Source organism: Phyllobates terribilis, unplaced genomic scaffold, assembly GCF_046119375.1.
Source record: "Phyllobates terribilis strain yellow unplaced genomic scaffold, ASM4611937v1 Scaffold_3__8_contigs__length_932513732, whole genome shotgun sequence".
Classification (NCBI taxonomy): domain Eukaryota; kingdom Metazoa; phylum Chordata; class Amphibia; order Anura; family Dendrobatidae; genus Phyllobates; species Phyllobates terribilis.
The window spans coordinates 710,261,273-710,286,661 of NW_027362763.1; the positions used below are offsets into that span (position 1 = coordinate 710,261,273).

At 45.4% G+C, this 25,389-nt stretch overlaps 1 protein-coding gene across 4 annotated transcripts in view; it reads right to left on the reverse strand.

Annotated features, from left to right (window-relative positions):
- UBR2 (ubiquitin protein ligase E3 component n-recognin 2) overlaps positions 1-25,389 on the reverse strand; it is a 110,200-nt gene that overhangs the window by 39,019 nt on the left and 45,792 nt on the right. For all 4 annotated transcript variants that reach the window (XM_073672011.1, XM_073672013.1, XM_073672012.1 and 1 more), the window contains exons 12-28: positions 25,211-25,374; positions 23,569-23,668; positions 23,292-23,420; positions 22,464-22,647; positions 20,007-20,068; positions 18,046-18,156; positions 17,749-17,814; positions 16,821-16,943; positions 15,534-15,597; positions 15,196-15,320; positions 14,742-14,794; positions 14,553-14,655; positions 13,546-13,594; positions 12,200-12,354; positions 5,093-5,195; positions 4,619-4,728; positions 3,303-3,383 (exon numbers count right to left, since the gene is read on the reverse strand). In XM_073672011.1, coding sequence (XP_073528112.1) covers positions 3,303-3,383; positions 4,619-4,728; positions 5,093-5,195; positions 12,200-12,354; positions 13,546-13,594; positions 14,553-14,655; positions 14,742-14,794; positions 15,196-15,320; positions 15,534-15,597; positions 16,821-16,943; positions 17,749-17,814; positions 18,046-18,156; positions 20,007-20,068; positions 22,464-22,647; positions 23,292-23,420; positions 23,569-23,668; positions 25,211-25,374 — 1,782 coding nt within the window. The remainder of the gene's footprint in view (positions 1-3,302; positions 3,384-4,618; positions 4,729-5,092; positions 5,196-12,199; positions 12,355-13,545; positions 13,595-14,552; positions 14,656-14,741; positions 14,795-15,195; positions 15,321-15,533; positions 15,598-16,820; positions 16,944-17,748; positions 17,815-18,045; positions 18,157-20,006; positions 20,069-22,463; positions 22,648-23,291; positions 23,421-23,568; positions 23,669-25,210; positions 25,375-25,389) is intronic.

Sequence of the window (25,389 nt, forward strand, 5' to 3'; positions counted from 1 at the left end):
GGGGAGATAGGTGCTCTTACCCCCAGTAGCATCGGAAATGATCTGATCTAGCTTGGATCCAAACAGCCTGGAACCTTGAAAAGGAAGATTAGCTAGAGATCTTTTGGAAGCCGGGTCGGCGTTCCAGGCTTTAAGCCAAAGAATTCTATGTAAGGCAACGAGATTACGGGAAAACCGGGCTGAGCATGCAGCGGAGTCGAGGGACGCCGTAAGTAAATATTTTCCGGTATGGCCGATCTGATCAGCTAAGTCGGCCAGATCGTCCGGGGAGGCACCAGCTAGGATGCCCTGTCTGAGCTGTTTGGCCCATGCGGACACCGCTTTTGATACCCAAGTTGAGGCGAAGGAAGGGCAGAGGGAAGTGCCCGCAGCCTCAAAGGCTGACTTAGTGAGGGCGTCAACCTGTCTATCCGTGGTATCCTTAAGGGAGGAACCATCCGGAAGAGACAGTACCGTCTTGGCGGAAAGGCGAGAGACGGGAGGATCCACAGATGGGAACTCCGTCCATTTGCTGACAAGGTCATGGTTAAAAGGGGTATAGGATGTTTAACTGTTTCTTTCCTGTAAAGCGCTTTTCTGGATGCTCCCACTGCTTTTGAAAAACGCGGTCAAATTCTGCATGGTTAGAAAAAGTGCGTGCAGGACGCTTAATCTTTTTGAAGGAAACTGAGTAGTCCCGGGAAGGGCTCTCGTCTTCTGTAACATGCAGAGTCTGATTGACAGCCGTTATAAGGCTGTCTATCATGTCCTGGACCTTGGAATACTGGTCTGAGTCAGAACCAGAGTCTGAATCTGAAGCAGAGTTAGATCCTGGGGCGACCTCCGGGGAAGAGGTGTGAGACGCAGGGAGCATCTTGGAGTCTGGATGAGCTTGTGCGAGTCCGTTTCTGAGAACGTGCCGTCAGTCTGTCCCTGTGAGGAGGGGGCAGGGGAGCCTGCGAATCGTCTGTGGGGACGTTCGGAGCGCTGGTGGCCGTGGATAACATAGGCAAACGTTCTGGCAAGCGTTTTAAGACCTGCACCAGGGATTGAGAAACCTTGGTGAGGTCAGAGACAGACTGTGACATAGCAACAGCCCACTCCGGAGGGGAGGGGGTTACCACGTCCTGAGCGGCGGGGGGATCTTGGGGTGCCAGCATGGTGGGAGGTTTGCAGGTTGAGCAGAAGGCTGTAGTGAGACCCGCGGGCCACTTAGTACCGCAAAGAGCACAGGCGTAGTATGTGACGGTGTGAGAGGGACGGACTGAGGGCTCCCTGGGTTTGGGCATATGTGCCTGACCAGGGATACTGCAGAGGGGAGCGCTGTGAACAGGGGGGTCGGTGTCAGGACAGAGCCTACCCGATCTTGTAGAGAAGCGGTCCCGTGTTCCCCTGAAGGCTCCGAAGGTGAGGCTGGAGCGGGTCGATAGATGCCGAAGGAGCGGGGAGCTGCGTGCGGCAGAGTGATGGCCTCGGTGCAGAGGACGCAGAGTTGATGACGGAGCGCGACGAGGCTCCGATAGGTAGATGGGAAGAGGGGCGGGCTTCAGAGGCCAGCCGTGATAGGTCCGCAGAAGGCACGAGGGTGTGACGGAAGCGTCACTATGCTCCTCGGCCCTGGTTGGTCAAAAAGGAGGGGGCGTATAGCCGTCGGAGCGGGACCGCCCACGCCCCCCCTGATGGAGAAAAGCGCGGCAGATTTGCCGTGCATTATGAAGGAGAAGGAGGAAGTGGCCCAGGGAAGCGCTGTTAAGCGCCATGTTTGGTGAGACGGGGAGGAGGGAGGGAGGCAGGTAACGCCGAGGGAGTGGGACTTACAGCTGAGAGACAGGGAAGTACCTGTCTTAGCGGGTCCGGGAACAGTCCCTTCCTTTCTCCTTCTGAGGATGGTCTCAGGATGCCTTCCTGGATAGGGGGGGATCCTGGCTTTTCCTCCTTCCCGCACTGTCCGGTCCTGGACAGTGCAGGAGACGGTGTCAACCCCAGAAAACTGGGGGAAGGTCACCAGCAGGGACCACCGTCTCCCTCCCAGGCCGCTCCGAGGAGGGGGCTGGGGTGGGGAACAGGCTAGGACTGGCCACCGAGATCACCCTGAGACACCCTAAGGTGACAGGGGATAAGTCCTGCCCAGCGGGTCCGAGAGTGGGCGATGTGGGGGTAGCCACATTGCTCTCTCGGTCGCTAGTGGGTTAACAGGGGACGCAATGTGCCCTGTTAGCCTGAAGAGCTGTATCTGAAAAAGAAAAAAGAAAGGTTAATAAACACAACAGGGTTGGATCGGTAAAGATCCAGGTCTACCTCCTACAGACACTAAGCTTAAACTGGTGAGCTTGGTGTCTGTAGGTGGGTGTATACTGCTGAGGAGGAGCTATTTTCCTTTTTTTGCATAGTGTCAACCTCCTAGCGACAGCAGCATACACCCATGGTCCTGTGTCCCCTAATGAAGCGATAAAGAAATAAGTCCTTCATATGAAATGAAGGACTGCTTTCATTGTCAAGATGGAAAGCTGGAACATGGGACTGCTAGATGAACTAAGCTTGTTGCTCTCAATGTTGTGTCATCTGCGTATTTAAGATTGTTGAGAATTTTTTCTTTTTTGATTCCTTCTTCTTTAAAGACTGCTCAAAAATATGATGGGATTGGACTACAGAGGGGTAAAGTTATCATCTCTGATGAAGCCCCCTTCAAGCAGTTTTGGACATCTAGAAGAATGATTGTCCGGAGAAGAAAAGGTGAGCCCTACCATGAGTCCTGTGTCTGCCACAAGTAATGCGTCCTGAAACCATTCATATGTGGGGGCGTTTCATCCATGGAGGGGGCTCACTCACAATTTTGCCTAAGAAAACTGCCATGAATAAAAATTAATAATATGTCAAGATCCTCCAAGAGCAACTTCTCCCAACAATCCAGGAGCAATTTGGTGGTGATGCTTTTTCCAACATGATTGAGACCATATCAGATGGTTAAAGTGATAACTAAGTGTCTCGGTGAACAAAACAACTGTATTGATGAGTTCCCTTCTAATTTTCGCTGCTGAGCTCCAGGCTACTGCAGTCTGCTGATTCAATTACACAACCAAAATGTTGGTGGCGCTGTTCACGGGACGCAGAAAAGTGTAGCCTTTATTCTCAGGATCGGTGGGGATCTCAGAGGTCAGAATCTTACCATGATAAACGGATAAATTCTAGAAATGTGGAAAAGTTCTTTACATTTTAGTTGCGTGTCCTATGATCGCTTGTTACATCCCTTTGAGTCATCTTTTAGACGACTTCTGACCTTGTCTCTCAGGGTCTAGATAAGTAGATAAGGAACGAACCAATACCTGCTCCAACACGTTGCCCTCAATCTCCACCACTGGAACTGCAGAGGAACTTTCTCTGATTTTCTTAATTGTTCCAAAAGTCTAAGAAAAAAAAAAAAGAAATCTATAATCACACTTCAGCAATAATATTCCTTATTTTTACTGAAAATGGAAGGAATTAAATGACGACACAGTTCAGTGGCTCATTTTTTGGAAATGTGGTAAAGCTTCAGCAACAGGTGAATTTTGCTTGTGAGTAATACTTAAAGTTGGTAAATATAGTATAAATATATACAAACACAGATACATATATTATATAGTCTATACTGGTCTTTGTTTAGCTGTTTCAATAAAAAACTGATTGTATCAGCAGGAGATCATAATTATAGGACTAGGTACTGCGTGCCAGACAGTCCAGCTAATCTGTATAACCCCGCCCCCACCACCAATTGGCCGCTTTCTGACAGTGTACACAGGAAGCTGCCAATCAGGGGTGTGGGCGGGGTTATACACAGCTCATCATTCTGACCACTGGTACATCAACAGCAGAGAAAACAGGGATTTTATCAAAACTTCATCAAGCAACCCAGTAAGTGACATCACTGGAATCAGGGTCTCTGCCCCTACATCATACTGTTCTCAGATTACATAACAAAACATGCTGACAGATTCCCTTTAAGAGCGCAACCAATTTCATTTTTTCCTCTTTCATTTTATTCCTCCTTTACTTCCAAAAAAATAACTTATTTTTCTGCCAACAAAACCTTTTGGAGGGCTTGTTTTTTTGTAGGATGATCTGTAGTTTGTAGTTTTAAAGGACCCCATCTATTTTACCATAGAATGTACTGAAAACGAGAAAAAAAAATCTAAGTAGAAGGGAGCGATGGGTGCCCCAACGGACATCTGACCGGGATGGTGATACCTAAATGCCACGGTCAGGGATTGACTGCGACACTTAGGTGGCTAAACAACAGTGATCGGAGCTAGGTCTGATCGCTGCCGATAGAGGCAGGTTCTGGCTGTATAATACAGAAAGCAACAGTCGTCTATGGAGCAGGTCCGCTCCATAAACCTGCATCCGTTCCATGATGTAATAGCAAGTCATATTAAGGAGGGAGGTGTTAAATAGAATAATTCCAGTATTATAATATCTGAAGCTACAACATATAATTCAGTTATTGAATATGGGTCATGACTGTATCCAATCCTACTAAATTTCAGATTTACTATTAAATACGTGTGAATGAGGCAGCCGGACATTACAGTTTTAGGATATGTGGTCACAAGGTGCTGTGCAGTGCCGGCCTAAGGAGAATCAGTGACTTATGAAACGTTACCTTCAAAATCCAGCGGATCATATCCTTGTGAACCTCTAAGTGAGCTGCATTCTGCAAGGTCTCCAACAAAGCCAGGATGCTGGGCGATGTGTTTGGAGCTTCGCCTGGTCCTGAAAAGGGATATAACAGATATTAGATAAGATATAACTATTAAAAAGCTCTAAGAAGATACAAGTCTCCATGCAGAGATCTGGCTGGTCTAAATGAGCCTTACAGCCAGAAAAAGTAAGATAATTAGCTTTCCTCCAGAAGGAAGATAAGTATCTCTCAGGAGCCAGCTATTGCTAACTACCTTATAGGCCTAAGTCGGATCCGTTAAAGAACCTTGAAACATGGGCTAATATATTAAGTGGCATCCAGTATCAAATCATTTGAGAAAATGGGGGTGACAGGATCCCTAATGCTGGGCTTGTATTGTGTCCTGCAGCACAACAATTTCATGCGAGATCTGCTGACATAACCTGTAGGACCTACTTGAGATCTTCTCTGAGAAGGTAAATGTGAGAACGTTGTCCTCGCTGATGTTCTGCAGATGCTGGTTCTCTTCTTGTAATGCCATTCCGATCAGATGCAGAACCTAAGGAATTGCAAAAATTGGAATTTATTTCACGTATTATTCAGAATGCTGAATATTTTATTGTAATCAGCAACATAAATAACGTATGGGGCAGGGAAAAAAAATCTTGCACTACAGAAAAAAAAAAACATTACAGGGGCTTTCCGCTTCAGATCTCTACTTGCTTTGACAATAATTCTACTCAAAAAGTGTCCTTTTGCTGGTATCTCAGTCAGCTGGATTCTGGTAGCAGGTGTTCAGTTTTCCCGCAGTGGCACTAGAGGGTAAATGGGGTATTACACCATGCTCACTTAAATCAGTGGGTTGTCTGCATAATGCCTGGACAGGACTAGTCCTCCAGAGTGAGAGATGGTCTTTCAACCATTCTTCATTCTGGCCAAGAGATGAAAGTCCTAAACAAAGACCCTCACACTTCTATTAACTCAAAGTTCCCAAATACATTATACTAAAACTAGATGGTGGCCCGAATCTAACGCATCGGGTATTCTAGAATATGTATGCGGCCGACCGGGCGCGACTAATCAGCGAAGCAGTGTTTAAATGGGTTGTGCACTACTTTAAATTAACCCCCCAATGTATCCCCCCAGGGCCCCTAATGAATTTTGTAATTACGTCATGTTGTCAATACTGCTTGTGACAACATCGCTGACCACGCGGCAAGTGTGAAGGGAGGACCGGGGAGCGAGGCCGCCGGTCGGGGTACTTCTGCTGCGAGCAGCCGGGAGATGACCAGCTAGCACCGGTCATCTCCTGGCTGCGTCGCCGCTGATCTCCCGACGGTGGCCTGCGTGTTTCAAATCCGACGCCAATTCGCGGCCGGACTGCTCTCGTTGCTGATTGGTGGCGGCCGCGACCAATCAGGACAGCAGTGTTTTAAATTTCGCGTCAATATCACTGATTGGTCGCGACCAATCAGTGAGCCGTGCTAGTGAGGACCGGGGAGCGGCGCTGCCTGTGCGGGTACTTCCGCTGTGAGCAGCCGGGAGATGACCTCCATGCGACCTCCACGCTGACCTCCACGCGGCTACCGTCGGGAGATCAGCGGCTAGAGCCGCTGATCTCCTGACGGCAAGTGTGAAGGGAGGACCGTGGAGCGGCGCCGCCTAGGCCGCCGGTCGGGGTACTTCTGCTGCGAGCAGCCGGGAGATGACCGGCTAGCGCAGGTCATCTCCCGGCTGCATCGCCGCTGACCTCCGTGCGGCAGATGAGCCGCTAACGGCTGCCATCTTGTTCTGAAATCCCGCGTCGCTGATTGGCCGCGGCCGGACCAATCAGCGACGCGGGATTTCCTGGACGGACAGGCAGACGGGATAAGCCGATTATATAGTAGATGTTTTTTTTCTAAATCAGACAACCCATTTGGGCAAATTTTCTTTTTTTTCTCCATTTCTTCCAAGAGCCATAACTTTTTGTTCATTTTTCCTTCAACATAGCCATATGAGGGCTTTTGTACATGAGACAAGTTTTATCCACATAGGTTGAAATGGTGAAAAAAAAAGACTGTAATTTCAACAATTTTTGCGTTTTTTTTTTTTTTACGGCATGTAATGTGCAATGAATATGAAAGACCCAAAATCTGCTGATGACTGCATCCTAGTAGTCATGTATCTGAAGTGCATTTTGAAAAGGGTATTCTCCTATTCTTAGACATTTATGGCACATTCACAGGTTAGGTTACCACTTTATGACTAGTGAATTAAATAAACAGAGTATTTTGGGTACTCATCATAAAATCTCTTTCTCTATCACTTCACTGGGGACACAGGAGACCATGGGTGTATGCTGCTGTCGATATGATGCGGACACTAGGCAAAAAAGTTAGCTCCTCCTGAGCAGTGTACACCCATCAACGGGCATGAAGCTAATCAGTTCGTGAGAAAGCAGTAGAAGAAAAAACAAGAAAACAACCTTAAAAACAGGCCCAAAAAAGGCACAAACAAGGGCGGGTGCTGTGTCCCTCAAAGAAGGCTCAGAGAAAGTAACGGTGAGTAACCAAAATCCTTTTTTCTCTATCGCTTCATTGAGGAACACAGAAAACCATGGGATGTCCAAAAGCAGTCCGAAGGTTGGGAACAGAAGAAAAGATGCCCAGGTCAGGTCAGGTGACGGACAACCGCCGCCTGCAGAACCTTCCTGCCTAGGCTCGCATCAGCCGAGGAGTAGGTATGCACCCTGTAGAACTTGGAAAAGCTATGAAAGGCAGACCAGGTAGCGGCCCTGTTGAGTGGGTCACAGTGGCCTGGTGGCAAAAGGCCCAGGAAGCCAACAAAGCGCGGGTGGAGTGGGCTTTCACTCTCAGCAGGGGTGACATGCCTGCAGTATGACTGAGCGGATCCAGCGAGCGATAGTGGCCCTTGGGAGATGGGAAGTCCTCTGCGGCGACCTCCAGGAATCACGACCAGGAAGTTGGAGCGTCTGAAGGATGCTGTTCTTGAGATGTACAGACGCAAGGCCCTGACGAGATCCAACTTGTGGAGGGACTATTTCAGAAAATGAGATGGGAATGGGCAGAAGCACAATGTTGAGGTGGAAGGGAGAAACCACCTTGGGAAGTAAAGAAGGGACAGGTCGTAAGGCCGCCTTGTCCTGGTGGAGAACGAGGAAGAGGCACGAGAGAGCTGCCTGTTCCGAGTCACGTCTGATAGAGGTGATCACAACATGAAACTAAACTTAACAGGAAAGAAAAGGAAAAAGCGTCATCCTGAATGGGTTCGTAGGAAGGTCCCTGAAGGATGTTCAGTACTAGGTTAAGGTCCCACAGGGGTATGATATGAAGGAACCAAGTGAGCAACTCCATGCAGGAAGGTCTTGACCTGGGAGCAGGAGGCCAAATTCTGTTGGAACAGAATTGAGAGCGCATACACCAGACCCTTGAAGGAACTGAGAGACAATCAGAACTCTAGGCCTGACTAGGAAGGCCAGGAGAGCAGGGAGAGAAAACAATATGTGGGGTTGACAGATTGTTTGAGCGCCAGCGAAAAAAGGCTTTCCATGTCCAATGATAAATGCGAGAATACGAAGGCTTTCTGGCCTTGATCATGGTCTGGATGACCTGGGAAGAGAATCTTGCCTCTTTAAGACTGCGGCTTCAACAGCCATGCCGTTAAATTGAGAGACTGATAATTCTGGTGAAAAAGGTGACCCTGAGAGAGTAGGTCTGGGCAATCCAGGAGTTTCCAGGGGATGTCTGCGAGCAGGTTGACTAACTGCATTCCAGGCTCTTCTGGGCTAGTCTGGAGCCACGGAGATGACTGGTACTCCTTCGCTTTAATAATAATAATAATTTTTATAGCGCCAACATATTTCGCAGCACTTTACAAATTTTAGGGGGGACTTATAGGCTGTGTGCCCACGATGCGCTTTTAATACGTTTCTGCAGCTGCGGAAACGCATTAAAAATGCATGGTAGAAGGACAGCAATGTTCCCCAATGATAATCCGCATGTGCTGTGCACATGCTGCGGAAATTTCGGCTGCGGATTATCATTGCGGAAAAAAACGCAGCACTACCAATTATTTTGCGGAAGTGCTGCGTCTTCGCCGCCATTGACTTGCATTAGAACGCGCCAATTCCGCAAGACTGCATCTGTACTTGCGTAATTGGCGCATTCTAATGTGCGGATGGTACCCGGGTGTAGAGGAGAGGAGAGGAGAGTCTCATCCACACCCAGGTACCATTAAAAAATCTGTAAAAAAAGAATAAAATAAAAAATAAATGTATATTTACCTTCCAGCGGCCCGCGCTGCACTCCTCCTTGCTTCCCGGCACTTCGCGGTGGATTGAAGGACCTGCGCTGACGTCAGAGTCATGAGACGGGTCACGCTACACTGACGTCGGCAGGTCTTTCAATCCACCGCTGTCGGCAAGGGAGAAAGGAGTGTAAAGCAGGACACATTTATTTTTTTATTTTTAACCACTCTCTCGGGTCACACTATATAAATCCATGCTGTTTGCATGGATTTATGTAGTGTGACCTAGTTGTCACAAGCACTTTCCAAGTGATGCTAATCGCTTGGAAAGCGGTTGTCAATCCGCATGCGGAAATGTCAGTGAATAAACGCTCCATTTCCGCATGTCCCTGACAGGAAAACGCATGTACAATCCGCATGTACAATAAGTATGCGTTTTTTTCTGCCATGGAGATGCAGAGATGCTCAGGAAAAAATCCTGAGCATTTCTGCATCGTGGGCACATAGCCATACAAACAATACAGAATAAGCATATCTCATATCGAAAGGTGTGAGGGCCCAGCTTGCAAGCTTACAGTCTATGAGGAAATGGGGGAGACACAAAAGGTAGAATGCAGGATAAATAATACATGGATTGGTCGCCTGCCAGTATGTGCACAGTCCTGAATGAGGCTATTAAGTGCATGGTAGATATGAACCTGAAATTGAAGATTTTAATATGGGGGAAAACTGGGACGGACAGATAGTGTGTGGAGGCGATACGCCAGTCTAAAGAAATGGGTTTTTAGGGTCCGCTTGAAACTGTGGGTATTGGGAATTAATCGAACTGTCCTGGGTTGTTTTGATCTTCTTGATGAGTTTGGGAATCAGGAGAAGTGGAAACAGATATGGAAGGTGGAACTGGGACCAGGCAGGACCAAGAAGTCGTATCCGATGGCCAGGGGGTTGCAAGATCTGGATACAAAGCGAGGAACGTTTGGGTTTAATCAGGGATGCCATGGGGTCAGCGTCTGACGTGCCCCACCCTCAACAGATTTGGTTGAACACTGATGTGTTGAGAGACCATTAGCCCGAGAAGAGGCCCTCACGACTTAGGATGTCAGCGGCCCAGTTGTCGAAGCCAGGAATATGAGGGAAGCACAGGAATGTAAAAAGGTGAGAGACGCCCGAGTTAGCGAATCCCAAGGAGGAGTGCAGAGATCTTTTCTTCCGGAAGATAGACCCTGGCGCGTATGGTGTCGAATAGAATGTCCAGGAAAACTAGGCGCTGGACCGGGATCACATAACTTTGCTCTGTTGACGAGCCAGCCTAGGCGAGTGTGTTTAGAGTGATCTGAAGGCTCTCGCAACAATCCAAGTAGGACGGGGCCTTTATCAGGAGATCGTCTAGATAGGGGATGACTGCTATCCCCCTGAAGCTTAGGACGCCCATGACGGCTGCCATGATCTTCACACACTGGGCGCAATAATACAAAATATCCAAATGCCTCCTACCCTGGAAACAATTTTAGGGGTGCTCCCATTCCTTAGAGAAAATTCCATCAAACGCCTTGTGGTTGGAAAACACCCAAGGAGGGCGTTTCACTTTCTTGAAGGAGACTGAGTGCTCCAGGGGTTGTGGAGAGACTCACCTTCCTGGATTCCGAGAGTCTGTCCTGAAGTTTGGAGGTCTGGTCAGAGTCTAGATTGGAGTCTGACTCGGAATGACGGTCAGACCCTGGGACTCCCTGAAGATCAGGGGAAAAGGAGATACAGAGGTTATCCTGGAAGATGTGAATGGTGAAGGGGGATCCATATGAAGAGCTGGAATATGTCTGCTTCTTGGACCTTGTATACAATCTGCCTTGTTGGAGTAAGTCACTTGGTGCATATGATTCATGCAAGGGAATGATAGGAGCACCAGGGGCAGCAGACGCTCCAGGACATACACCAACGACTGAGATACCTTGGTTAGGTCCGCTACTGATTGTGCTACTGCAGCAGCCCACTCAGGGGGAGGAGGTGTGTTCTCAAACCAGGCGGCGGTGGTCTCCTGTGAGGCCTGAATGGTGGGGGTGCTGCAGTCAGAGCAGAGGGCCGTGTCCTGACCTGCGGGCAGTTTTTTCTTGCAGGGAGAACAAGCGTAATGGAGAATAATGAAGGGGGCTCGCAGAGAGGGAGCGAGACTCCCTGAGGTTAGGCATAGGGAGATATTAGGTGCAGGAGAGGTGCAACTGCTGAGGAGTGCTGTGCCTAAAGAAAAAAAGCAGACTGAACAGAGCCTAACTGGTCTTGTGAAGTCTTCCCAGTCTGCACAGGAGATCTGTGGAGAACGTGGAACTTTAAGAGACAACAATGAGATGGTGCTGGTGAAGAGAAGAAGGGGCGAGTCTCTGATAGGTGAGCCCACGCTGGAGGAATGAAGAACAGGTGCTGCGATAGGTCGAAAAGCCCACAGGGAAGCCTGCACGACGCAGAATGGCTGGGGTGTACGAGGGGTGGCGTGGCCAGCCAGAGCAGTAGGCCTCAGGAAAGCCAGGGCCTAGATTAGAGAGGGGAACTGCTCTGGGAGGACCAGAACAGGGGAGGTTATATGTGCCCGTAAGACTGTGGCCTGGAGAGATAGGGAAGAGGAACAGTAAGCACCACGTTGGATGAGAGGAGCACCCATTAAGGAATTCCTGTCCTGGAGCCCCAGCTGCCGTGAAGGACCTGGTGAAGGAAGGGGATACTTGGTTCAGCCGTCACCCCGACTCCTCCTTCACAGTACAGAAGATGCCATCAGGAGACCCAGATGAGGTGGGGGGGTGGCTGGGGAAAAGAGTCTGTCTTGCTCCCTGCACTCTCGATATGATGGACAAGTGTGCTGGGGATAGGTTGGCAAGCACCGTCCCCCAGTGCCGCCCTGAGACACTCTTGCTGTACTATGTGGGTAGGGTCCTGCCTCGCAGACCAGAGAGTGTATGATGTGGATCAGACCACACTGTTCTCTTGGTCTCTTAGGTGGGAAGACAGGGTGAGCGATGACACCCTGGTGCCTGAAGTAGAAAAATCTGAAAAACAAAATGAAAATTAATAAAACACAACAAGGAAACCTAAGGTAGAAAAGGGTCCGGGAGCAGACAGTGCCTGCCTCCTGCTGACACTAAGATAAAACTGATTAGTTTTGTGCCAATCGGTTGGTGCACCCTGCTGAGGAGGAGCTAACTATTTTGCCTAGTGTCAGCCTCCTAGTGGCAGCAGCATACACCCATGGTCTCCTGTGTCTCCCAATGAAGCGATAGAGAAACTAATTTTCCTTATTCATAAGCTTTGGGTAGAGCAGTGTGCACCCACCCTCTGCAGCATGGCCTCAGACCAGGAGTACCCATTGGGCTCCACTGCCCATTGAAGAATCGTCCCCATGATGCAAAGCATAACGTCCGACTGGAGGATGTTGATCAGGCTGGCAAACAGTGGGCAGAATGGCGGCAGCACTGGGGGTGGCAGAGCTGCGACAAAATAAAACAATATATATAATTTACCTGTTACAATGCTGTTTATATACATGGTTTATTTACTTTAGACCATATGCATAAGGGTGACAGCAAGATGTCTGCAAAATATTGGGCATCTTTTGAACCAATTAGACCCTATATGATTTAGTGAAAGGGGCTGTCAAATTTAGTCAAACAGGGCGGCATTCTTTCAAAAGCAGCACCTGACCATGGGTTGGGTATAGTATTGTAGCTCAACTACATTCACTTAAACTGGGCTGAATTGCAACACCAGACACAACCCAATTCTGAAAGAAAGCAGCCATGTTTTCTAATCCTGGACAAGCCCTTTAAATCTTGATAACATTTTGTCAGTAGAAGGAGATGGACCCGATGTTGCATACATTTTGCTGTTGATACAAACCGGGTATCATACATCAGGTTTTAGCGTCCGAGTATGGATTGCAATGCATGGACTGGCCACGGGTCTCCTGACCCAAACATGACAGCTTGCTTTATGCCTATAAGGCTGGTCAGTCCGGTTTGGTTAGGCGCGGCCGGTCGATACTCGGAAGGTGTAACACGAGGGTGTGAGACCGGCCTAAACTGAATTTGCCACAGTGATTTCCAGTACTTTAAACAGAGTTTTTGTTTACTAGAAATTATGTTAAAAAATGTTGCGTTATGGTTTTTGGGGTCTCTAACCATGCTGTTATTCTCATGGGCTTTGCAAAACTATAAAAAAATAAATAAATAAAACGCACATTTGAAATGTTACAAAACCAATGCTACTAAAAACATGGAGAAAAAAATCTAAGAAAAAAACACTTATTGTTAATTTTTACAAACTTTCAAAGTTGCAGAAAAGCCTGGATTTGCACATGGCAGCTTTGCTGGTTAATAGGGATGAGCAAACCAGTGAAAGTTCGGGTTCTGGTACCCGACGGAACTTTAATCCAAAGTTTGGATCGGGTACCAGAAATTAACCCGAACCCCATTGAAATGTATGGAGATCCAAACTTTGGCGCTGGGAAAATCTGTCGGTCTCCGAACAGTAAAATGGACTTCTGGGAGAAGTCCGTGTTCGGCATTAATCATAGGACACTAACTGTCCAGTACAAACCTCGAACTTTCTCTACTGGTTAATTAACACTCTGTTCTGCCAATACTTGGTTAAATAAAAGGACCTGAATAAGTGCTGCATACCTGTCTCTTCTTCACTGAGACGCTTCAGTTTGCGCTGGGCCTCTTCAGCCTGCAAAATGTGAGATAATATGTTAACGAATTACCATCCTGAAATCGGAAGAGGTTTCAATTTCCTAAAAGGAACGCAAAGGCAAAAACAGTCCACAGTTAATGCTCTCATGGGCTCTACAACATCGTTGCACACCTGACAATTCAGGCTCCAGTCTTGGGCGACCAAAATCTTCTTCAATAAGCCACCTAGTCAAGTATATCAACATGACTAAAGTAGGGCAAAATGATTTTCAGTTCTACTGTCCAGTGGTCACGTCTTTAGTCCATAGCTGCCCGACCAGAGCCCTATAGACCTCCTCCTACCTGTGGCATCCCCAGCGCCTCTTCTGATTAGTAGGCTCCCACAACGGCATGCATGCAATGTGCCACAATATAATGGCGCTGCCCTGGGCCCGGTAAGAAGAAGCAGCGCCGGATATGCCACAGGCAGTAGATGGTCTACAGTGGTTTGGTCCAGTGGCTACTGGACCAGGATCCTGCAAATCTTTTTGCTCAACTCTACCATCATCAGCACTTCCCCCCTATAGAGAATATCATACCCAGGGAAGAGACAGAACCAGTGATGACTGGAGAGGCAATAGTAAAGAATATTCAGCAAAAAATGACTTCTCGAGGAATGTGGAAGGCTTCCTAATTAGAATGGCAATGTCAGGGGTGCGATATATTACACAGCAACAGTCCGTTCTTCAGGCACAGGGCCAGTCTCGTGGGCGGCGCCTGGCACAGGGCCAGTCTTTTGGGGGGTCTTCGGTATACGGCCAGCCTTGTAGGGTGCTCCCGGCACAGGACCAGTTCTTGTGGGGTGTGCACGGTATAGAGCATTGAAGCCACATAGTTAGGCAAGTTTAGTGTTACAGCTGGTCGGTGTACATACTTGAAAGCTACATTTGCAGAATCCCTTTAACTCCTATACTTATGGTATTATGTACTGAACATAAAAGACTACACACATTTACCTTTGACTGTTCTGCTCTTGAGTAATGATAATAAAAGAGGTTGAAGTCCTTTGTGCACTCCGGCTTTAGTTCATAGAGTCCTCGTCCCGTTAAACCCGGCTTTCTTAAGACAAGACAATGACAGAAATTACTTTAGAAACTGAACCACTCTCGACTGTACCAAAATCAAGAAATGGTGTCACAGCTTACTTAAAGGATGCAATGGTCTCAATCACTTGCTCCATTCCAGTTTCTTTGTTCTCCTGTTAAAAAAAAGGACTTTAACATGATGCAAACAAACTGAGCACAGTTACTGCAACTACTCCCATCAGTCAGTATTTAGTCACAGTCCATCCACCCAGCCTGAATTACAGCTGCAGCTCGTATACAGCAGTGTGAGATCTCAGCAGGGTGGAGGAACACTGAGGAACTAAAATCAGGCTGGGTGACTGAAGTTTAACTTTCATAAAGAATAATCAAGTCATTCTGATTTAGTGAAGTAAATGTGTTTTATGTATTTAACTGGAGGGTAGAAAATTACATTATTCCATATTTTAAACTAATAAAAATGGAACGGCCCTCGTTAACCATTGTTAACCACAGAGAACATCTAGGAAACAGTACATTGATGTAGCTTTACAAGGAAACAGCTTGGCAAACTCACATCTTCAGGCAGCGCCTTTACCAGCTCGCTGTGAGCCATGGGTCGTATGCTCAGCTGATGGACGATTTCACGTTTTATCTCATCGGCGGCAGTCACGTGCCCGACACCAGGACAAAACCTTTCACCTTTGTTATGGAGAACAAACATATCAGCCCGGAATTTAAGTTTAGGTCAAAGCTGCGAAACAACTCAAAACTAGAGTTTGTGGGGTGGGGTGGGGGGATATTTGCAAAACTGGGGTCCTGCGTGAAGTTTGCTTTAATCTTGTTTCATCAGTTTCATTGGCAGAACAGGTAAAGCGTTATAATGCACATATTTATGCATCGCTAGTATCTTACCAACTATCATAATGATCAGATGCAGCATCTCTTCAATCAGGGTGTTATTCTGCTGCACCAGATCCTGAACAGGGATAACAGAGAAGACTCAAAACACACGATCATCTCACATTGAAATCAGTCCTGAAATGCTGATAATAGCTTTTTTTCAAGTATTTTGGAATGTTTTTTTTTTTAAAAAAAACAAAAACAAAACATTTTCATCATGTTTCGCCTCCCTGGTGCGGCTGCTGCTACTATGTGCTGTTGAGAGTGAACAGTCTCCTTCCCCCTCTGGCAGCTGACAGTATTGTCCATGTTCGCGTCGCCTGCAGAAGGAGCCTTCTTAGCTATACTGCCGTTTGCTACAGAGACTCTGCTCCTTTCTGGCCAACAGAGCTTTAAAGGGGTTGTCTAATACTTGGACAACCCATTCTGAATCCCTATGTTTCCCCTCCACTAAAATCATAACACCTATACTCACCTCTGGTGCCGGCGCCAATTCAGCGGTGTTGCTACTCTGCTCTCCCGGAGATCGCGTGACATTGTTGTGTCACAGATCCTTGCTGACAATTAGCGCGGGCTTCTCCCCTACTTTGGACAAATCAAGACATCTAGAAAAACAGAGAGCAGCCGCAGCTCCCGCTTCCTCCAGATGTCAATTATGATGTAAAAGATGAAAGTGAAGCCAGTGCTGATCGGTCACAGGGATAGCGTGACATAATGTCAAGTGATCCCAGGGAGAGCCAGTGCCGACACCACTGGAACTGCGCCACACCAGCGGTGCTATTATTTACATAGGGATTCAGAAGGAATTGTTTGAGTAGTGGACAACCCATTTAAGCCATTTTTATTGGCAGTTCCTCAAGCATTTAGCTCATTAAGTGGACGTGTGCATTGCTATAAACTTTAAAACAGCAGGTGGTGCTATTCTATGTAACCAAATCTCACTGGATCTTTAACAGCATATAAATGCAAATTATGATTCAATTCTTAGGTTCTTTCAAAAACAAATATTGATTCAAGGTGTGAGAAGGAGCTGCTGTACCCAGCAGCGGCTACTACACAGTGGAGCTGTGCACTGCAGATCCACTGACTGTCGCTGGAGTGTATCGCAGCTGATCAATGTTGGTGCTGGGTATCGGACCCCCACAGATCTGATATTGATGACCTATCTTTGGGTAGGTGATGAGAAGACTCCTTTAATAATGAAGACAACCCCTTTAAGTCATTAAATCTGACTTTTTTTTATAGTGACATATTAGCAGTTCAACATGAGGAAGCCCCAGTGTCTCAGCACAGTAGTACCTTGTTTGTGCTGTCTTTTTTGAACCTCTTCCCATAATCAGGAGTGCCGAATATCTGAAACAGTTCAAATCGGCTGAGGACGATCATCAAAAAATGGTTTGGATCCATCATTGACGCTCCAGCCTAAGGAAATAATAAATCAGAGTTTACGTCTACTCTACGGAAGAAATATTACTTCTACTTTATAACACAGCAATAAACATTAATGAGTAAAATTTACTGGAACTTTTTTTTGGGGGGTGGGAGGGATTTGCAGATTGACAACTACTTTAAGTGCTATTACTGATCTCACACCTTTAATATAGGGTGTGCAGCGCTTTTGTATCTCCTAAAGAAAGCATCAACCTAAAAGGACTAGTCCACTTTCAGGGACAATTGTTTCCTACTTAAATGCTTGCAATTGGGGCTAAAAATCATTTTTGCAATTAGGTTTCATTAAAAATGTTACACTGTTGGTCTTTCCTAACATCTTTCTACTATTGGCTAAAGAATGAGTTTACAGAGAATCCATCAGTGAGCCCGCTATGATGATCTGATAAGAATTTTGTAACTCGTCTTTTTCGGAGCTCCTCTCAGCTTATTTATATCTAAAGACAACATCAACCCTCATATCAAGGCGAGAAAAATTCAGTAATCCAAAAATGTGACGTCTCGGTCGGTCAGTTTTCATGACCATCCTCAAACATCGGATTGCAGAAACTAATTAGAATGTAAAAGAAAGTAGCGGTTCGGCAGCTCTGGGGAGGGGCGCTGAGACTTTTACATTCTGATTAGCTCCTGCAATCCGATGTTCGAGACAGATCACGGAATCTTGGGATTGACGAACAATAACATTTTGAAACTCGAAAGAAAGCGTCAAATTCTCTGTACAATGGCAGAAATCGCAACATTGTTCTCTTTCGGTATCTTGAAAGCGATAAATCGTTACCTGTAACATTACTATGTCTTTGTCAAACATTTCTCTCCTGCATTTGACGTTGTGATAGTAGTAGATCTGTATAAAAACAAGAAAAAATAAAACAAATGCAATGAAAGAAAAACTGACACATTGCAAAAACTTACAATTAGTAACATTAAAGAGTAACTATAATTTTTATTTCATTTTTTTCTTCTTCACAGTAGTCCTTCAGAAGTGCTTTACATCAAAGGGGTCCGGGTGCTGAAATCCTCACCGATCGCTGAAAGCACCCAGATTGTAAGTCAAAATCAATGGAGAAGATCTCACCTGGTTGACTAATGAGAACCCGTTCCTTCTCCACATACCGGCATGCACCTGAGCACATAGCACCAAACAGCGCAGGGGGTGTTCAATCAGCATGGGTGGGCTCAGCTCACTCTGAAAGACAGGAGTCAATGACATTGTAAATGTTTAATCAGAAAATTACCTATTGTTTAAATCAGGTTTGTAAGTTAAATTTATGTTTTACAATTTTTTTCTCAATTTTTGATATGAAATATATAATAAAAAAAAAATGTACATCTTGTAATTAATACAATGGCCACTAGGAGTAATACCAGACTTTTACTTCCTGTTTCGTACAGATGACTATTCACCAGCCTCACTATCATCACAGACAGGATTACAGTGAAATGTAACACCTCTATATACAGTAGATAACACAGAATCCACCATTCATAGTAGTAGATGTCACAACTCACCTCCTCCTCCTGTACAATAACTGATAACACCTCTATATACAGTAAATACACGATCCACCATCCACAATAGATGATGTCACAGCTCACCACCTCCTCCTGTACAATGACTGATAACACCTCTATATACAGTAGATAACACAGGATCCACCATTCACAATAGGTGATATCACAGCTCGCCTCCTCCTCCTGTACAATGACTGATAACACCTCTATATACAGTAGATAACACAGGATCCACCATTCACAATAGGTGATGTCACAGCTCACCTCCTCCTGTACCATGACTGATAACACCTCCATATACAGTAGATAACACAGGATCCACCATCCACAATAGATGATGTCACAGCTCACCTCCTTCTCCTGTACAATGACTGATAACACCTCTATATACAGTAGATAACACAGGATCCACCATTTACAATAGGTGATATCACAGCTCACCTCCTCCTCCTGTGCAATGACTGATAACACCTCTATATACAGTAGATAACACAGGATCCACCATTCACAATAGGCGATATCACAGCTCACCTCCTCCTCCTGTACAATGACTGATAACACCTCTATATACAATGAATTTTGCCCACATTAGACAATGAGCGTATAATATTTTTATACAAAACATATGATCTGATTAATCTATTACTGCTAATGTCCCTGTGAAAATCAGGAAGTAGGAGTCTAATATTAGGACTATTGACCAGTGTGAAAACTACGAGATTTTTTTATTTAAATACTGATATGAAATAATTTTTTTTTAATACATTTAACATAAAAATCTCATTTATAGAGGACCTTTCACTAAATTTCTCATACTGAATTGGGTACATGATTTAATAGTGGCTACAGAGCAGAATGAAAACCATTTTTTTCCGGCTCTCCTTTGCGGAGATATTCGCAATCAAAGTATTTGGCACCTAATAAGTTAATTTTCGTTACGGCTAAGTGGGCATTATCAGACTGTGGGTGTGTACTTCTTCCTCCTATATGACCAATTATAAGCATTCAGCAACACACTGGGGAAAGAAGACCACGCCCCCACCATAGTTTAGAACAGGATACGCCTGTGTGAGACATATAATGACAGACAGCCTGTCCTCTCATAGTGCTGCCTGCTCAGCTTCAGCGATGTGTTACTTGTCAAAGTGAGTGCTGTTGTTTACTAACTGTGAAGGACTTATCACTAAAAGATTAACATTGCCGGACTAGTCTGGCAACTAAGCAGCTCACTGTCTATGGACTTTGCACATGGAAAGCCTGGTGTGGGCGGGGTTAGCTGTGGTGTGGGCGGGGTTAGCTTTCTCAGCTCTGCTTCATGCTAAATCTAAAAGCTCTGGTTGTGTGAGACCGGCTGCACCCAGTTCTTAAGTGATATATCGTTGGCTTCAGCTTCTCTTTGCCTACATCATACCGCTCTCAGATGAGGTAGCAAAATCTTTCAGACAGATTCCTTTTAAGAAGCAGGATCTTTATATATAGATATCTTAAATTATTACATTAGAAAAGCAGGAAATTCACACTTACAAATGGTAGCAGCTCGGGGAACCTGTAGGCCACTTCGCTCTTACTGAGAAGAGCATGAAGTCCTAAAAGATAAAAAAAAATCATTTACAAAATATAATGAAAAAACAATAGTTTAGTTGCACAGAGACACTGCTGTGTCATTATCGGTGGGGGGCCCAGACTTATGAAACCCCCCTTCCCACTAATGACTAGTAGGTCAGCTAGCAGAGACGTTCCAGCCAGGTGCATCTCCCAAGTGAACCAGTCAGTACTTTGACCACTCTCTTAAGTGAGCTAGAACAGCAGACTGAGACCTTCCAGCAAGGAGCATCGTGGAAACAGACCAGGCCATGCCCTTTCCACTTCCCTAATCTACCCAGTATTACAAGTGAGACCTCTCAAAGGGTGCATCATGCCAGCAGACCAGACAGTACTCTGACTACTTCTCCGAGTGAGTCTAACCATCAGGTTAAGACTCCTTGACAGGAGGTAGCACGCAAACTATCTTAATGGGACTGTGACCACCTCCCAGGGAAAGTGTCTCTTCATAGATAAGTAGGTCAGCTGAGACCCTCAGTATGGAACATTGCACATACAAACCAGACGGTACACTGACCATTTCTCAGTACAACTGAGTGGAATGAGCATGCAATCTAGTCAGTACTTGGACCCATGTCCAGGGCGAGTATAACCATTGAGCAGAAACCACTTCGTAGGTCATTTTGAACACAGATAAGACTGTACTCCTGCCTCATCCTAGGTGAGAAAGTGCAGCTAACCAAGACCCTTCAGTAGGGCGTAGATCAAAAGTGAACCACACAGGTCTCTGACCTCCTCCTTGACTGTGTCAGACCTACCAACAGAGACTTTTAGGTCCGGTGAAGCTGCAGACTACTCTAACTTCCAGGCAGAATTTTTCTTCTGGAAGAGAAATTTCAGCTTAGCATCTCTCTCAAGCAGTCCTGTTAGACTTATTTCAGCTTTTAGTGCTGGAGGAGGATAGCTCCATTTTGGTTTTTGATTCAGACGTGTATCAGGGATTTTTCCTCTAATTCCAGATTCCGGGGGGCGAAAGCCTCGCTCAGTTAGTCTTTTTTACCTAGCAGGGAGGGATGCTGGAGGGTCACTCTTTTTAGGCTGCTACAGCAAGTAAGAGCGCTCAGTTTGTCGCATCTTGGACTATAGATTAGATGCACAGGGACTGATGCTCCCAGAAGCCCTAGGGTCAGGTCACCTCATAACTTATTGATCATCTAATCTTTTTACTAGAGGGCTTCTTTTTTGGTGAGTCCCCAGATTCTCTTCCTTCATTTACGCATCATCCCTGGGTAGACCACCATTTTAGACACAGTGAGTGCCTGAGGAAACCTCTCCTTGAGGTGGCGGGCTCAGTTTTTCGGGTAAGCCCCCTGGCTCTCTCGGTCTCCAAGGCTATCTCCACCTTATTCTTGCCTTTTCACCCTAGTTTCCTGGATTGCTTTGGTCAGAGAATACTAGCAGTGTTTCCTTCTTCTCACCTCCTCTGGAGGTTATCCAGACGATTGACTTTTGTTGTGCTGCGTGGGCTGCCAGAGAGTTTGGAGATTTTATGTCCCCAGACGGTCTCCCAGGATGTCTAACTCCTCCACTAGAGCTTCCACCGGTAGTTGATGGTCAAGGTCCTCCTACCCTCCAAGGAAATCTGTCTCTTCCCTACGAGGGCAAAGTTCTTCATTGCCCCATTTCGGACTGTAAACTTTAAATGCCTGCTAAGTTCAGGAGTCTTCAAGTGGAGTCAAAGACTCTTGTTCTTTGTTGCAGATGTTCCCTGGTACCACCCATAGTATCCAGATAGACCTTTCCCAAGGTCTCATCTTCAGCAGAACCGTTGAGGCTGCAATTCTGAAGGTTTCGGTCCTTTTGGATTACGGTGGTCTGACTAAGATTAGGAATCAAAAGACTTACACGTCATGTTTTAATATTACAATATGGAGGAAGGCCTCTTTTCCATAGGAAATCTAAAGGCAGCGCTACAATGTTATTATCCTCGATTTAATTTTTGCATTCTGTTTTTTTCACATACGTTCAGAAAACTGATATCTGAATGAGGCTTTACACTGACAAACAGCCTATTAGACCCAGCTGCTAGCAAGGTCTTTGAGGCTACCTGCACCATCGTTTGGCCTCCAGCTAACATAGCAACCATAGGCACCTGCGATCACGTTTTATAAGGACAATAGAGTACAGAAGGAGCCTCCATCCTCTATAACCATGCAATTGTCATGCAACAGCGGCCGAACATGAAGGCTATACCTTCCCTATGGGATTACCAGGTAAAGACAAGTACAGGGCTTTTCTTTTTCCAGCAGTCCCATAAAGAATGAATGGAGCAGCTCCTTTGCGACTAGGCCATTTCAAAGCGTATGGATAGGTGATAAAGGGTTACTCCCATCGTTAAAAGTTTATTTACACAATTGGTCCATTTCTGAAGACACTAACCTGCGAGGAGACGAGAGACTGGAAGGTGAATGCTGACTTTCTCCTGAGATACGCAGTATCTTATCGTGTCCACCGAATGGCCGGCGAGCGTCAGAGTAATGGGCTGCTCTCCGTCTGTGAAGCCGCTGTGACAATGTGTAAGCACGGCCAGACACTTTTTGTAGCCTTCAATGAGAACGTGTTCCTAGAAATCACCCATCAAATATCAGTCACCTATTTCTGTCGGCAGCACTACATACATAGTAATTCCAAAAAAAAAAGCACACAAAAAACAACATAGTGCATGCACCATAAAACAATGGTATAAAACTACACTGACTGGTTCTGGCACCTATTCACAACCAAGTGACCTAATGTTTTTAACCTTGTAACTGCTAAAGCAAAGAGTAAAAAGTAGTGGGCATAATGGCTCAGTTGTGGGGTGGGGGCACTGATGCAAACAGGCTCTGTTTTTGGGGAACGGATAGCGCCGGTTTGCATCAGTGCTCTCACCAGTAGTATGGTTGGGTCCAAACTGTGCTCTGACGCTGCGATATCAAGCAGTTCTGCCTCTGCAGCATCGGAGAAGCGCAGCACTGAAGCTGGCCGGATCCAGTGATTTTTCCAATTTCGGAGCAGCACTTACAAGTTCTATTGGAGAGAGTTTGCAAACAATGCGCTCCTTTACTTTAGCATTACACATCCACTTGTACAGAAAACATAGATAAATTATTGTATAAACTAGCAACTTGAAGCTAGTGCAGATCTTTTCATATCTTATATTATGCACAAGATTTTAGCAGATTGTTATATTAGAAACTTTCACCATGTCACAAGATTAATACTTACATCGGTAGAACACCAGTCTTGCATCATGGATATGATATGTGTTAGTTTCATCTGCAAAGTGAAGGCAGCCTCCCACTCCGGCTCCATCTCGATGTGCTGCCCAACTTGCCGAGTAATTGGATCCATTCCCTGCAGAAACACATGAAGGTTACACGATCATTCATGGCTGTTTCTTGGACACTAGCATAGAGCACTCTATAACTAGTGTCATATATATAAAAAAAATACTTTATGTTGCCTGTTCCATAGGAACTAAAAGGGACACGCCGAAGCTTACCTGCATGCACTTCAATAATTCTAGGAAGGCAAAAAACCCTTCAAGAAACTTTGTGCGTAAGGCAGGAATCCACTCGGGTGGCTTGCTGATAAGTAGATACCTATACAACAAAAAAAAGGGAAACAGCCATGAAATTATCAGTTTCCTATAATTACATTTTTTTAACACTCATGCCTCGTTAATGTAACTGGTCTCTCAGACACCATTTGATTCAGCAGGTTACAAATGCGGTCAGTCACTGGACTGGAAACCGTTAAAGAAGTTTACCAGTAAACGGAGAGTTTTCATTATCTGCAGAGAGCAGGGGATTTATTGACAACTCTATTTCGATGCAAGAAGTTTGGGGGTGTCTCCACTTCTGCAAGAGTGAACTGCTCCCTCGCCTCCTGCTTGCACCGCTGGCAAGAATCGTGCACGCTCCGATACTGCAAGCAGAGTCAGAGAAGCACAGGGGCACTGAAGCTGGCAGGATTGTGAGCTAACAGGGCACTCCAGCCAGCTAAGAAGCAACACATACAAGCTCTATTGGAAAGAGCTTGTAAGCACTGCATACAATCGGCCACTTCTGTTAGACTTGCAATGGTGGCTGGTGACCTAGTCAACGAGCAGTAAACAAAAAATGTAAAAATTCAACCGATTTTCAGAACAGAGAGGATTTTTAACAAGAGAATTTGTTTTACTTGTGCGTAGGAATTTTACACAGGAAAGATAACCTTTTAATTAAACTAAACACATTTTCTCTTTATTGATAACCCGACTTATAGGGGCCTTCAAATATTTTTAAAAACATAAAAAATCATGCTTTTTTTTTTGTTTGTTTTTTTCCAAGCACCCAAAAATATTCCACAATAAGTGTGTTGTCTGTTGTTCACTGGTAATTCACATGAAATTTAGATATCACCGGGAATCCCTCACTCCCCAGTCGATATCACTCCAGCAGGTAAGGAGACGGATTTAGATAATTACATTATATCAGGAAATTCTCATTAATCTATTTACCAAAACTTTTTGAAAAAACTTCCAAAGTTTCCTGAAGTTAAATTTGGTGCATTTTGTTTGTACGTGAAGCTTTAAACATATTTCTTATGAGTTTTAGATACATCCAGGGTGAATCGCTTTGAGCAAAGGAGGGGTAAATGGCCATACCACAAGAGCCAAAAAGAAGGAGAAAATGGGTAGCCAACAAAGAGTTAAAGTCAAAACTGTCTAAATAAACAAAAATTTTACCCTCCAGCAAGATAATGGTAATTTTGGTGCTTTTTAAGACTGTTTACTGATTTCGGCACTGTTCAAATAGTGGACAGTATTAGTAAATCTGCACCAGTGTTTTGAATCAGTCACCAGATTTCACAATGTTAACTGTGCATGTTATTAAACAGTTTAAACCTGATAAGACAGATGTACTTATTGTGAAAAATCCATGTCGGTATGATCCGTTATGAAAGAGTAACTCAATTTCTACCCACCTAGCCTGACTGACAGCAACTCAGAGACCCTCCTCCCTGCTGAGATCTCACACTGCTCAGTATAAGCTGGAGATGTCTGTCAGGCTGGGTGGGTAGACTCATGAGGTGTCTCACTTTATAGATGGATGCAAAAAAGTACTAATTTTAATATAATGTGACTTTTGAAAGGAACTTACTTCAGATCTAGAATAAGACTTTGAACTCTCCTAAACTTGAAAGCTTGCACTGCTGTGTATCTCTCAAACTGAAATCTGCCCTGGATATCCCGATGCCTTAAATGATCCATGAACGTTTTTATTATCGTAGTCATCAGGTTCTCTTCTGTGATCAACATCCGAGCCTGGGACAGGAAGAA